This window comes from Harpia harpyja, chromosome 16, assembly GCF_026419915.1.
Source record: "Harpia harpyja isolate bHarHar1 chromosome 16, bHarHar1 primary haplotype, whole genome shotgun sequence".
NCBI classification, from domain to species: domain Eukaryota; kingdom Metazoa; phylum Chordata; class Aves; order Accipitriformes; family Accipitridae; genus Harpia; species Harpia harpyja.
In genome coordinates this window covers 16122772-16136222 of record NC_068955.1, presented here as the reverse complement: position 1 = coordinate 16136222, position 13451 = coordinate 16122772, and the positions used below count along the sequence as shown (strand labels likewise).

Here is a 13451-nt window from a genome sequence, read left to right as displayed (position 1 = left end):
AAAAGTAACTTCCAAGTAGCATGTTAGTCATTCTTTATTTAATAGCATTCTTGAATTTCCCTACTGGAAACATAAACTCAGCATGGTTTAGAATCCGTATTTAGTAAACAGAAACCACATAGTTTGAACTGGGCAAACCAGAAAGGGAGATCAGTCTTTTCAAGTGCAACTTTTCTTTGCATTAGCAACAAACAAATAGTAAGAGAGAATTCTAGACTGGACTCAAAAGATTGGGTTTAAATTTCTTGCTCTGCCCCAGTTTCCCTCTCTGAGCATTTTGCCCATTGCTTCCTGTGTTTCAAGCTCCTACTCGGAAAAGAAAAAAAAAAAAAAAAAAAATCGTTCTTCCCTGCCTCACAAGAGTACTATCAGAAAAAAAAAAAAACCAACCAACCAATCGTGATATGGTCAGTAGGGCTATATTCATACAAAGAAATAAGACTGAGAGCATGAGGGAACACCACCAACGGTTAACCAGGAGCCAAAAGCCAAAACCAGTCCTCCCTCCTGCCAACCACCAGTGATTAAAGTACTATGTTCCAAGACAAAAAGGAGGAAAACCAGGCCTAGGAAACAAGACCAGTCAGAGACAAATCACTACTGCATTCTCACTTATTTGTGTAAATATATCATCAAAGTTGATTAATAATTAGTCTCCACATTAAAAAGGCAAATCCTCACTTACAGACTACATGAAAAAAGGACACACATACACATACACAAAATCTGAAGTGGGAAAGGCCAGAAAACATTAAATGGAAGAAATAAAGCAAGGCAGAATGACAAAGGAAAACAGACAGCAGTTGAAAAGTAAAGGATCAGACAATCACCATGTAATTCCCGCCACGGTTAATAGGGTACTGGAAGAAACAACTGGCCGCTAGAAGATAAGAAGGAATACAGGGGAAAAGTATCACTCATTTCAGCTGTTGCCATCTTGTATTTATTTCATAAAATTCTTGGTTTAAGAATAAACTTTTTGTAAATTATTTGTAGAGCATTTATTAAATTGGGCCTTTAGAAGTCCAAGACTATTAGTAAATCATAATTACCACTATTAAGAACAGGTAGTCGGCAATTCATTGTCTATCCTCCATTCCTCCTTAACATTTCAGACAGAGCCAAGTATAACATTCTCGACATGCAATCTCAGGCTTCCCAATAATTTGGGGTTGATTTCCCAAAAGAGTCAGTGGGAACACTAAAAATCCATTCACAGAATCATAGAATGGTTTGGGTTGGAAGGGACCTTAAAGATCATCTAGTTCCAAGCCCCCTGCCATGGGCAGGGACACCTTCCACAAAACCAGGTTGCTCAAAGCCCCATCCAGCCTGGCCTTGAACACTGCCAGGGATGGGGCATCCACAACCTCTCTGGATAACCTGTCCCAGTGCCTCATCACCCTCTCGGTAAAGAATTTTTTTCCTAATATCTAATCTACATCTACCCTCTTTCAGTTTAAAACCATTACCCCTCATCCTATCACTACACTCCTTGATAAAGAGTCCCTCCCCATCTTTCCTGTAGGCCCCCCTTTAGGTACTGGAAGGCTGCTATAAGGTCTCCCTGGAGCCTTCTCTTCTCCAGGCTGAACAACCCCAACTCTCTCAGCCTGTCTATGTAGGAGAGGTGCTCCAGCCCCCTGATCATCTTCCTGGCCCTCCTCTGGACTCTATCCAACAGGTCCATGACCTCCTTATGTTGGGGGCCCCAGAGCTGAAGGCAGTACTGCAGGTGGGGTCTCATGAGAGCGGAGTAGAGGGGGAGAATCACCTCCCTCGACCTGCTGGTCACGCTTCTCTTGATGCAGCCCAGGATACGGTTGGCTTTCTGGGCTGCAAATGCACATTGCCGGGTCATGCTGAGCTTCTCATCAACCAACACCCCCAAGTCCTCCTCCTCAGGGCTGCTCTCAATCCACTGATCACCCAGCCTGTATTTGTGCTTGGGGTTGCCCTGACCCACATGCAGGACCTTGCACTTGGCCTTGTTGAACTTCATGAGGTTCACACAGGCCCGCTCCTCAAGCCTGTCAAGGTCCCTCTGGATGGCATCCCTTCCCTCCAGCGTATTGACCGCAGCACACAGCTTGGTGCTGTCAGCAAACTTGCTGAGGGTGCAATCAATCCCACTGTCCATGTCGCCAAAGATGTTAAACAGGGCTGGTCCCAATACCAACCCCTGAGGAACACCACTTGTCACATGTTTTCCACATTCTTTGCAAAACCGTACCTTTTTCTAACCATGCAATCCAAACAAAACACACTGAGTCTAAAGATTTTTGGCTAATCTCTGGCTATAACCAGAGCCCTAAATTTAAACCTTTTTCACATTAACTCTGGGACTGTTTAGTTTCAAGCATAAACTTTACAGTTAGCTACTGTTTCCATAAAGAGCCTGACCTGGAAATCCACATTCACTCATGAAGCTAGAGAAATAAGTCATATGAAAACACAAAAATGATACAGCTTAGGTGTACATCTAGATTTCTTTTAATTTTGATCCCTATGCTTCTAAAGCTACATGCAGATACTGAGTGAGGGAAGAAAAGCTGGAAAAAGCTAGAATGAAACAATATTAATACTTCTGCAGGGTGAAATGCTGGCTCCACTGAAGTAAAGGATAAAATCTCATTGACTTTACTGATGATGAACTGCAACTGTATTTTTAACAGAGTGGATCAAAATTTTTCTGCCTGTATGTTATCCTACGTGAAAAAACTGATTTTGCAGAATCCCAGTGGTTCCCAGCCACCTATCCTGGAGCTGAAAAATTCAGACAAGATGTTCCTATTTAACATTCTGACTTAATTCTCCTAAATTTGAGATTTTTAAGAATTTATTTGTCCCAACAAAAATGAAGCATATCTGACATTTGTCTTTACAAGCAACAATGTATCTTTTAAAGGTACAATTTTACATGAAGCCTCCTCTCTGTTTTTCTCTACTGCAAGCATAGTATTTCATAATATTTTCCCCAGGTAAATTGTTCAATTATTGTTCAATAACTACATGATAGCCTTCAGTTTTGATTTTAACCAGCTGAATTAAACAGTTTGCACTGATTTGGGAGGGAACTTTTCTGCTTATTAACTTACATTAAAGGTGGGATTTCCAAAACAGTTTGAAAGACGTGCATCTGTAACTCCTATAAAATTTTTAATGGGAATCAGGCATGAAAATACTGCCAACAGTTTTGAAAAAAACTGTAAATGGAAAGAAATTATAGTATGCAAAATACAGGAACTCGGTACCTGTATGAGAGAGGCAGCAGCTGGAATTTGACGGTTGAAATGCTTCTGTCGTTGTTTCTGTTGTACCTTTAGGGCAAAGCCTGAACCAAGAATTCCCTGTGGGAAGAAAGAAAACACAGATCTAATTTTTTTTAAGGGGGAAAAAACCCACACATAAGCTTGCCAAATTATGTTGTATTAATAAACTTCTATTCAGCATCATAAAACCCAACTAATTATTTAGAGGAAATGACTTAATACTGTTAAGTTTTTAGACTCAGTATTACTTGTTGAAACAAACTATGAATGCTATCATGACCTGATCCAAAGCCTATTTAAGTCAGCTGGACTCAAACACTAAAGAGCGAGCAGAAATGATATTTCATACCCTCTAAAAGCCTCATAAAAGCTTGTGCAGGGAGAAATATTAACCTGATGTGCTTAACTTCATTTTTATGAGAAATAAAGCTTTGGCATGGCATGATTCAGGTCACAAGAAAGGCCTTTTAACTGTAGTATGGTAATTTCTATTTCCATATGTTAACGCATGCTGGGAGGGGAGGACAAAGAAGAGGAAAAGGAATAGTGGTCAGGATTTCAGCAGGTTCAACACAAGGCCATCTAATCCACTCTCAGGACAAAGGATATGGACTAATGGCACAGGATGGCATACAACCCAGAATGGCCTCCAAACGTAGTATAATAATGAAGTCCAAAATTAAGTATAGAGGGAGTCATTTATGCAGTCATTTCCATAGCTATAGACATATTTAACAGAGGTTTTAGTAACACGCATGAAATGACATCTTCTATAAATCAGCTTACATGACTACACCTACTCAAAAAAGTGTAATTCATTTTCTTCATATGGTAGTCAAGGTGTCAGAGCAGCCAGTGATCTTGGCTCAACCTCTAAGAACAGTATTAATCATCAAGTGTTTTGAAAGGAACAGGAAAGGCCCTTCCTATTATGTTTGTTTAGCAAAGATCAAAGAGTTAATGATGCTCAAACATCACTTATTTGGGAAATGAAGGATTGTTGCTAGATCCAGAACCCATATAAGTTGTGTTTAGCCACAATTACTTTTGACTGTGATCTCAGCCAGTTCCCCTTATTTAAAACAGCAACAAGGCAGCGTGCAGTAGTTACTACCTATCAACTATTTACTGCTAGAGCTTCAAACCCTAAATTTCCCCCATGGGCCAACTTACAAGAACAACTTAATTTAGTAATAAAATCACACAGATAAAGGGGTGCGTGGTGGTGTTTTACTTCTACAAACGACTAGGGAAATCTGATAGGTAAACCTAAAAGCATTGCTGTGAAGGTGGGGCTGCTACACAATTATTTATAAAACAACTTTGCTGGCATTCAAGTCTGAGGGGAAAAAAAAACAACCCACAACTCTTCAGTCAAAATAGTAGCTTTTGGTATTTTTCTTACAAATCATTTAATTTACCAGATCTCTCTTCTAAACAAGGAATAAATGTGAAAGAGATTAGAATGAGGAGGGGGGGAAGAATATGCTTTAAAGGCAAACTGATGCTGGAGAGTCTAAAAATCTACACTTAATTACCCTCCTCTGCAAAAGATTGCATACCTTTAAAGTAAGCAACAAATTTTAAAAAGCCACTGGAGTTTTAATAGCTACTGTTTCACATCGTGAAGAATTTTTGTGATGGTACTGGAATAAAAGTATTCTTCTCATCCATCCTGTACTTATCCCCACCACTTCCCTGCCACAACTACACTAGCATCTGCTAACACAACTGTTCATGTCACTGAACTGAAAAACTTGCTGAAAAATAAACATCTTAACAGCACATTTCAGGTTGCACAAACGTTTTAACAGCACAATTCAGGAGTAAAGCTAAATTTGTGAAAAAAATACCCTTAACTACCATTAGCACTAAACATTTTGGGTTTTCAAACCACAGTCCAGGTTTCGCTGATTTTGACTTTACCCTTGGTACTCAAGTTTCTTGTCAGAAAGTACCTGGGAACCCATTTTCAGTGCAAACAAAGTGCTGTAACACCTTTAAAAGCTCAGCCCTACATCACTTTTGGAAATGGGACTTTGGCCATGGACAGACGCTAATTTGGCAAAGAGCTGCATCAGTGTCCCTGGCTGCTTATTGTTGTCTCTCTGCCAGTGACACCTTTTCAGCAGCTTTGCTAGAAGAAAGATGTGTATGAGAACTCTACAGTTCGCCCTGGACCTAATCAGTTGAGTAAAATAGGAGTGAATGCCTTAAAAAGCCAAAACATCACTAAGTCACTGAGTCCAGAAGTAATTAGCATGAGAAATAATTTCCTTTACCCTTCTGAGATGGGCAGAATAAGTACTTTGAATTAAATACCTTTTTCTCAAATACATACTAAATCTAGTGTTGCATACAATAAACACTGCATATGCAATTTTTTTAGGTACTTCTAGAAGCTCTTTTGCTACTACAAGCTATATATATTTTAACTACAATGTAGAAGTTTAATACAAAGCTTTCATAATATCAGGTTAAATGAAAGGTTAAAGAATTAATAACAAAATTTTCCTGATGACTAATGAGTCAACACCAAATTGCCAGCAAAAGCACAAGATAACCTACCGCAGGTAGTGCAAAAAATGAAATTGCAAATACTGAAAAACAAGATGCAATCGTCTTTCCTATCCAGGTCTGAGGCACTTTATCCCCATAGCCAATAGTTGTAACAGTCACCTGTAAAGAGAAATACATAGCACATTACAGCAAGTATCAATGTGGTAGTTATGGGTTGTTGTTCTTTCTTCCGTTTTTATTTATTTTAAAGAAACACTGGTTGCATTCCTAACTCTCCCAATGACAGTCTGTGTGACATTAATGAAGGTAACTCTCCTCTCCAGGTTTGCTTCCCCATCTGTAATAGATGGAAAAAGGTACAGGAAATTGAATGACAATAAAATACACGCTTAAAATCTTGTAAAGTAAAACCATTAAGTCTTCATGGCTGAGGCAACTTTACAGCATATGAAGTTACTGGGATATGGGTTGCCTGCCACACTTTCCTTACGGGTAAGCTGCCAACAGTTCTGAATTGCTCATTTTCTTTATGGGCAGGAGATGTTTGCTGAGAGAGGGCTGTTGCATAGAAAGAACATACATATACTGTAACCATGGACTATGACTGGGGTCAGACATGAAGTATTCTAGAGAATAATATTAGTATAAATAGCAAGAGAAGCTGAAAATTTTCCATGCAGTAAAGATCCTGAAAACATAGTCTAACGAATCACTAATTCGTATAATACATCAAGAGCAAGAACAGATAATTTAATGCACGCATGCAGGAAACATCTGTTGAGTCTGGGTTTCAAAACACTGAAGTAAAGATTACCACCACACTGATGTAGCATAACAAGGCTTAATAAGTCATTATTTGCATGAGCTCAAGGAAAGAATGGATTTGTTTGAAGCAGAAGGATACATTTGGCACCTGAGAGCAATTTAATTTCACCTATGTCACAAGCTATTTCTGAATTTGGAAATTAAGAGAGATTTTTATCTGTGACTTTGAAGAAGGCTAACCAAATCAGAGCATGTGAAACCACATGAAGCTCTCAAGCAGTTGAAGCACACCTCAATTGCTGGCTGTTCAGATTTTCTTCTGACGGTATGGGCTTCAGCTGTCCAGGACACAGAGGATGTTAGTCCCAGACAGTAATATACACAGGCCATCCCTACCTTGTCCTGCATTTGCTCCTAGTTCACCTGTCTGCTGTAATGCATACTACCCAGCGATTACAGAAATGCAGGCAATACCCAGGGCAGCATCTCTAGGGAAGGAGAGAAGGGGAGGGCAGATTTACAGAGGCAAGATGTTTGTTAAGGGGGTGAAGGGATGGAGAACCTGGATTTGGGGAAATAAAAGGTCATGATAGGAGCTTCAGGAAAAGTGTGGCTATTGGCCACTTCAATAATTGTCCATTCCTACTAAAAGATGAGACACCAGAGGGAAATCCTGTGGATGTAAGTTCTGACCTGAGCTGTACCTCAGAAACACACAAAGCAAGCCATCCATACCCAAACTGCCCACCTTCTAAGCAATGTCATTATGTGTCTGTCAAAGACATGACAAAGGGAGAGTTCTAGCTGCTTGACATGTTGATGTTAAAAGTTTAGTGCAAGTTGCTGATACTCAAAACAGTCAAGTATTAGCATTTAATTTTTAATACAAGTTTTTAAAATGTGGCTTATTTCCAAAACTGTTTCATACCCTACAAAAGTATTTTAAGAATCAGCTAGGTGAATTAAGTACCCAAGTACCTTTGCCTGTATTCCTGAAATTGTTGTTGAAACACCACCTCGATTCAGGGCCTGATGAGCAACTGAAGGGATAACATTATCTCCTTACCTGCATAAGAGGGTCAGTTTAAAAAAAATAAAAAAAATCCTAAATTCTAATTACAATTTCCTGTTCAAAATATATAGTATAAAAAAGGAAATATAATTATGGGAATAGTGATGGCCTCCAATGCCTTCTTCCATAAAAGATTGTGAGAGAAGATAGTGGGTTATGCTTCAGTTTTTGAAAAGATTTACAAATTGTCATTGAAAATTTTTATCAACTATTCTGTTACAACCTTAATATCATGTTGAAATAGATACATTAACTAGAAATGTGAAAAGAAATAGGTACTTTTGAGCTGACTGAAGTATAACTGAAGAAAAATTCATACACAACTAAGAAGTATTTGTCACCCCTTTCCCACAACCCCCCTGCCCATCCCTTCTGAATTGGTCCATATGAAGCATCACTGACACAAGAAAAGTATTTTCTGTGCTGTTTGTTTAGGATTTTTTTTTCTTTTTTAATTTTGGAAATTGGGTTGCAAATCAAAGTGTGTGTTTGAGTTAACATTTTTCTCTGCCCTTATAACTCTAATCCATCTACAAACGCATTGTATTCCAAAATTACATTTTCTTTTTTCCCCAAGATATATGCTGTTGAAACCTTATGTGCCAAGTTTCTGCCCTAAATGAAATTTTACAGCCAGATTATAACCCCCTAAAGAGTACAATACTAATTTTACAGTTGTAAAATAGGATTTTATAATGGAAATACTGACTCAACTTCTACTCTAGCATAGTAAATATGTTGGCATAATGAAATAAAATTGATACAAGAGCTCACACATTAAAATTTCATTGAAAAGCAGCATGTAAAACTAATTGTTTTAATTAGGAACAAAATCATATTCATCCATTGACTATTTCAGAACTTTGTTCTGATGTACATCACCACAGGCTTTGGTATTAAGACTAATCTTGTTCCTATTAAATATGCATCAATAGTCTGAAGCAAAAATCCACACAGCAAGAAGAAATAGTCAGCACTGAATAGGGAAGGGATTTTATTCAAGGCTATCAGGCTAAAGTGAGCACAGCAAACTAATCAGGTGAGTAACAAGGCTCTGTTGATGAAATTCTTTCTGTGCACCTTGCAAAAATTTGGATAAACAGCTACAAAATACAAGAACGCATGATTCATAAGTATTAAAAAGGCAGACATCACAGGACTGAGGGAGCAAACACAAACTAAAAGATTAAAAAAGCCAAGCGTTAAAGCAAATAAGGGAAAGTCACCTTCTAGAAAATACCTTAACAACTTTGTTTCTAAATTTGCAGCACTGCAACTTCAAAAGCAATTGCACTAGGTATTGTTTTGCATACCAAGTACCACTCACAATTTTCTGACCCACTCGCAATACCCATCTTGATTAAATCAAGTAATACAAGAACAGCATCCAGTGATATACCAGAAACATCAACTGGTTCCCTAATTTCTTTGCAACTGAGGTCTAGTAAATTGCAAAATGGTTTGAACGCTCTCCTGTGTGCCTAAGTGTAATGAACACATTAGAAGCCTTTTTACGGCTTGACATCTTATTCAGTCAGCTGCATTCATACAAGTTGAATATAAAGTAGAATCTTTCCAAGTTGCTGAAATCTATGCAGCACAAGTGCAAACAGATTAGACAGTCATGCTTTTATTTTACTGTGAAGTATGCAATCTATATAAAGCTAAAAAACCCCCCAGTGATCTTCTGATATTTTGGATTCTTTTCCAAATGACAAAATTTTTCTCCCTTGTGCATGTAAGGATGTTAGCGATAAGAACCGATTCACACAACAGAAATTCCACTTTCTGCTGCCAATCACCTCTACGTACATTGCAACACTCCAAGAAGATTCAAGTTACATCCTTCAGATGAACAAGTTAAGAGACTATGTTCTACAGGACACAAATGTTTTGAAACATTGGAATTAAAATTGTAATCCAAAGCTGAAGAATGGACTTCCTTATCACTACTATTACAAACATTTAAAGGGGATGTTTAGATTATTTTTCTTCTTAAAGTTTTGAAGGCATTTCCACAGTTATCATTGCAGGCTCACACCATCATTCTCAATGCAGTTGAAGTACACAACTGAGACACAATCACACCTGAAGGACACTGAAATACTTCTAATAACTTAGGATATGAAATGAAATGGAACTACACATCCAAACTGCAAAAAGAACAAACAGAATACATTAACTTCAGTGTCATGTCTCTCAAATAGTAGATCCTCAGTGCTGCCTAGCCATTCCTCTTGGATCTTAGTTTAATGCCTCCTCAAGGTGTCATTTTCAGCCATCCATCAGTTCTGACCAAATTACTGGCCACTCTAAACCTCCTAATGAAATGGTGGCCCAAACTAAACATCTCCACTTGTGAGATCTCAGAGATAAAACTAGAAGGGTCTTAAAAAATAACCAACTGATGAAAACTAAGTTGGAGCGCTGAGCCTTCCTAAATTTGCAAAGTCTGTTCTGTGCAATGAAAAAAGGGACTACAGCAGCTTTAACCAAGTCAGTAAGAATACAAAGGTTGAAGGGATTTTCTGGTTGCTATTCCTAGTTTCTGGCTAGTTCAAGTCAGCCACGTTATGTCACCTCGTTCACTATCTCTTGAAAATGCAACTCCATCTGAAAATTAATTGGCTTTCCCCTCACTGTACTTGTTGGGACGTTATTCCAGAACCTCACATTTTTAATGGTACCAGACATTCTTGTAGGCTCCTGTCTTCATTTCTGAAAGATGGGATTTCAGCCTTGTTTTTCTGTTCCACTGTTTCACAGTCTTAGTTTGTCCACCTCCCCTTTTCTATTGCCTCACTCCTGCAGTACAGCATGCTGCAAAGGCCGCTGAATCCCCTTCTCAGTGTGTTCAGCCTCAAAAATAAAAGCTGTTTTCACTTGCTCTTGTAAAATAGTCTGTTAATCCCCTGGATCACCGTGGCAGTAGTTCTCAAGGATGACAAGATACAGGACATAAACTTGCATAAAAATAGTGAGAATTGTTCATTATTAGTGAAGGTATAGGCAAAGTGTTGTGGTTCATCCGAGCTTTTTTTTTTTTTCTTCCCCCTACAAGCATGCTACCAAAATACAAAGGTAACTAAATTAGGAAAACATAGTCCAGCAAAAAGACTTAAAACCTCCCAGGGAGAAGGTTATTTGATCATTGTTATGATCATTTTTACTTGGAATGAACAGACAATTTTAGGTCTGAACTCAGTAGTAAACATATACATGGACACAAGCAATAAAACTCATAGGAGATCCAGCAGCTTTGTATCCTAGCCTGATAATTAATCCATCATCAGTTGTTTAAATTTTACAGTACAGCGATACCCACTTTCTTTGGGAGGTTGCAGTATGCCAGCCCTTCTCTGCTCACTGATCAGATGAATGGGAAATGGTGGGAGATCTGCTGGCCACCATCAGTCACACTGCTGGCAAAGTCAAGAGCCAGCTCTGCCCAGTGGCCTTGACCTCACCAGTGTTGAGCTCGAGCACATATAGGTCTCAATCTAGAGTAGAGGAGTTTCTCTTACCTAAACCTTGCTCAACAGACTACTTCTGTACAAAAAATGTCAGAAAAAGCAGGCAGCTGGAGTAGTACCCTCTATATCTCAGTGTGATATCGAAGGAAGTGCTGGGGTAAGATATCAACATATGCAGATAGTTTGACTACAATTTCTGAACTGTTCGTGGAAATTTTGCAGCTATTTATTTTCTATTCAGTATTAGTACTATGTTACACCTCACAAAATATAGTAACTATACTGAAAAAAAACATTATCTAGGTACAACAAGGGGAAAAGAATGTTTGAGCATATACAAAGTAGCCAAATATCTTAGGAGGGAAGTTTTAAAACATCTTCCTATGAGGATAATGCTAGCCATATGACAGAGGAAAATCAGAGTGAAGTTAGTTTCAGCCTCCTACAGATCCACTTCAACAGGAGCACAATTTGTGCTAAGTATTGAAATTTAAATGAAAGCTAAATTCCTTAATTATAATTATTTTTCCTAGATCCTGCAATAGAAAATTATCTATATTTTGAAATACTTTACTTTTGTTTCATCAAATGGAAAACAAGTGTTGAAAATTTCTGCATTCCTCTAGATATAATTTTTTTCCTAGCTCTTTGATATCTTTTGGTCGAGGTTTAAAGATTTGGGAATTAAGAAAATAAGTCCCAAGAGCGTTATTTACATGTAAGAATATCTACATCTGTACTTTGTAAGTAAGAATTTTAAAAGATTTCTCTACATCTACCACACAGATCTTCATTAAATGAGAACAAAATGCAGTTGGAACTGCTCATGGAGTTAAAGCTCAGAGATGAGAAGGCAGCTGCAAAATGCAGAGATTGCATGTAAAAAACGTTTAAAAATACTAACCCTTACATCTTCTGACCCCCGTTCCAAAAATTCTTAAAATAACCACCACCACCCCAAAAAAACCCCAAACACTTCATCCCAAAAATTAGAGGGGGAAAAGAAAAAAAAAAAAAAAAAAGGATGGGGGGAAGGATATAATGGGCCTATAGTTGGTATTCTTGACTTGCAAACCACAAGAAGAATAAAAATGAAGTGTCGCCTTCTGTCTAACATTGAAGACAGTGTACAGTCCTCAACAGCTTTTTTAATTTAGGAGGAGGGAAAAGAGGGTTCTGAATAACACAAGATCCCTTTTATGTAGCAATTTTTCAATATTTACATTCAACTATTTATAAATTAAATCAGATCTGTTCTAATTTAACAAAAGTTCTATGCACATGTAGTTTCAAGTGTATTTCCCTGCAACTTTTCAGCAAAGCTTTCCCACAATTTTGATTTTCAATTTATATTAAGCACATACTGATAGGCTTTACTAAATAGGAGCATGGTTTTATGTATGCTCAGAAGTAAGCAAACTCATGAATGTTGTGTTGAATTCGGTCCTTGGTGAGAAAGCATATATCGATGAATTGAAGGAACAAGAAACTCTTAACTAAAGCTGGTACTTGCAGACAATTACTTGATCCAATTCAAACCAATTCAAAGGAACGGGCACAGTGTAATATCCATGCATGGCTATATTCAATAATTGCTTGTGACAAACAGTGTTCATCATCAAAGAGACTGTTAGCACAATCCACATAATGGCTTTCCTGAAGGATGTTTGTTCAGATGTGAAGGTTGGAACTGTGTATCATTCAGTGGATATCAAAAGGAGAGCTCCCCTCAGTCTGCCTGAGGCATGATTGAATTTAATGCTTAAGGGGGGGGGGGGGGGTGGTGGAAGAACAAACCACAAAAAAAAACCCAAAAACCCAACACAAAAAAAGCCCCCCAAATCCACACAAAAAACCCTAGAGACAGTGAGACAATAACATTCCCTGAAGGTGGTCATCTTTGACAGATTTCGTGAGAACATTTAGCATCTTTTTTTTTTTCAGTGTCTTATTTTTATTTTTTTTTAAATTCTTGTTTTTATTGTCCAGAATCTATACTAGGTCTTCAAGACTGTTAGTCTGGACATGAAGGACAACATAAGCAGAGTAATTTTGAATATGGGCACTGGGGAGCTGAAAGATGCATCATGTTACTTGTATTTTACTTGCAAATATTAAATTTGTCTTTTGAAAAACATACAGATATGCAGCCATTGGCAGAATTATTCATATAACATGTGCTGCATTCAAAACCAGCAATAGTACAGACAAATTTTTATGCCACAAGGTAACCTTAGGTTTCTTCAAGAAGGCTATAAACTGGAATGGTGAATAGCTACAGCCCAGAGTTCTCAAGGAAATTCAAATAAAGCCCAGGAGGCCAATTTACATATGGAAATGGAAACGCAA

The 13451-nt window shown here is 38.0% G+C and overlaps 1 protein-coding gene across 4 annotated transcripts in view; it reads right to left on the bottom strand.

Moving 5' to 3' along the window:
* Positions 1–13451, bottom strand: part of KCNQ1 (potassium voltage-gated channel subfamily Q member 1) — a 421808-nt gene that overhangs the window by 258199 nt on the left and 150158 nt on the right. For all 4 annotated transcript variants that reach the window (XM_052810583.1, XM_052810581.1, XM_052810582.1 and 1 more), the window contains 2 exons: positions 5841–5951; positions 3255–3350 (listed from right to left, as the gene is read on the bottom strand). In XM_052810583.1, coding sequence (XP_052666543.1) covers positions 3255–3350; positions 5841–5951 — 207 coding nt within the window. The remainder of the gene's footprint in view (positions 1–3254; positions 3351–5840; positions 5952–13451) is intronic.